This window comes from Trichechus manatus, unplaced genomic scaffold (assembly GCF_000243295.1).
Source record: "Trichechus manatus latirostris isolate Lorelei unplaced genomic scaffold, TriManLat1.0 scaffold00021, whole genome shotgun sequence".
Classification (NCBI taxonomy): Eukaryota; Metazoa; Chordata; class Mammalia; order Sirenia; family Trichechidae; genus Trichechus; species Trichechus manatus.
Window position 1 is genome coordinate 10081786 of NW_004443957.1, and position 940 is coordinate 10082725.

General features: G+C 35.7%; 1 protein-coding gene across 1 annotated transcript in view; it reads right to left on the reverse strand.

Moving 5' to 3' along the window:
• SLC9C2 (solute carrier family 9 member C2 (putative)) overlaps positions 1–940 on the reverse strand; it is a 132620-nt gene that overhangs the window by 16176 nt on the left and 115504 nt on the right. Inside the window, exon 21 of the mRNA XM_023728157.1 lies at positions 603–701. Coding sequence (XP_023583925.1) covers positions 603–701 — 99 coding nt within the window. The remainder of the gene's footprint in view (positions 1–602; positions 702–940) is intronic.

Consider the following 940-nt stretch of genomic DNA (forward strand, 5'->3'; position numbering starts at 1 on the left):
CGGGTTTGTGACTTGTGACCTTTTTCTAGGATCTAGGAATTTTTGGGGTCATAGGTGAGTCTCACCAATGTATTCAGTTGCCAAAGTTCAAATGCTAAAGAATCTTTGTCCCCATCACTGTACTGAAATAGCTCTCTCTTTCTCTTTGTCGCTTTTGCTGTCTCTTTCTGTCTCTCTCTCTCCCCCATCCACCAGAAGCCTCCTCTTGGTCAGATTAAAAGTTGTATTTTCAATCTTCATCCTACTCAATGACTCTGAGTATCTGACTTTGTGGCCCATTTCCTTATTCTTGACACTCTCATTTCCTTTAGGCAAGTAACTTAACCACTCCAAGTGTGCTTTCCCTGTTGGGACATCATGAAAACAACGCTTCCTCCCAGGATTGTTGTGAGGACTAAGTAATGACTAAAGCATTTTATAAAATGTGAAGCACCTTTCGGATGTTGCCTACTATTTCTCAGCTGTAGTGTTCACTCTAAGAAGAAATGGTTTCAGTTACTTGGAAAATTTAAAAATTTGAAATTTTCTTGGTTCCTAAATTTTCCTGTGTTACAATTATAGATTTTGAAATACATTTCCAGTAAAAAAAAACAGTCCCTTACAATTGCCATTCCTGAAATAATTAGGTATATTCCTTGTGGCATTTCCCCTTCTTTACATATGATATCTCCATAGTCAAAATATGCAAGTTTGGCTCTTTCCTGAAAGACAAGAAAGAAAAAAAGAGTCAACATAAAAACCTTGTCGTCTACTTTCCTAAATGAAAATAAGATTTAAAAGTTAAAAGCGATTTTCAAGTAACATAAAAGCACAAAACTTTCTTTTTGTGTGTGTGTTTTTCCACTCATAACCATAAAAGATTGTTTCTTTTTGTGTGTAAACCTTTTCATGAGTTTGTATAGTAGTGGTCTCATACACTATTTGTCCCTTTGTGATTGAC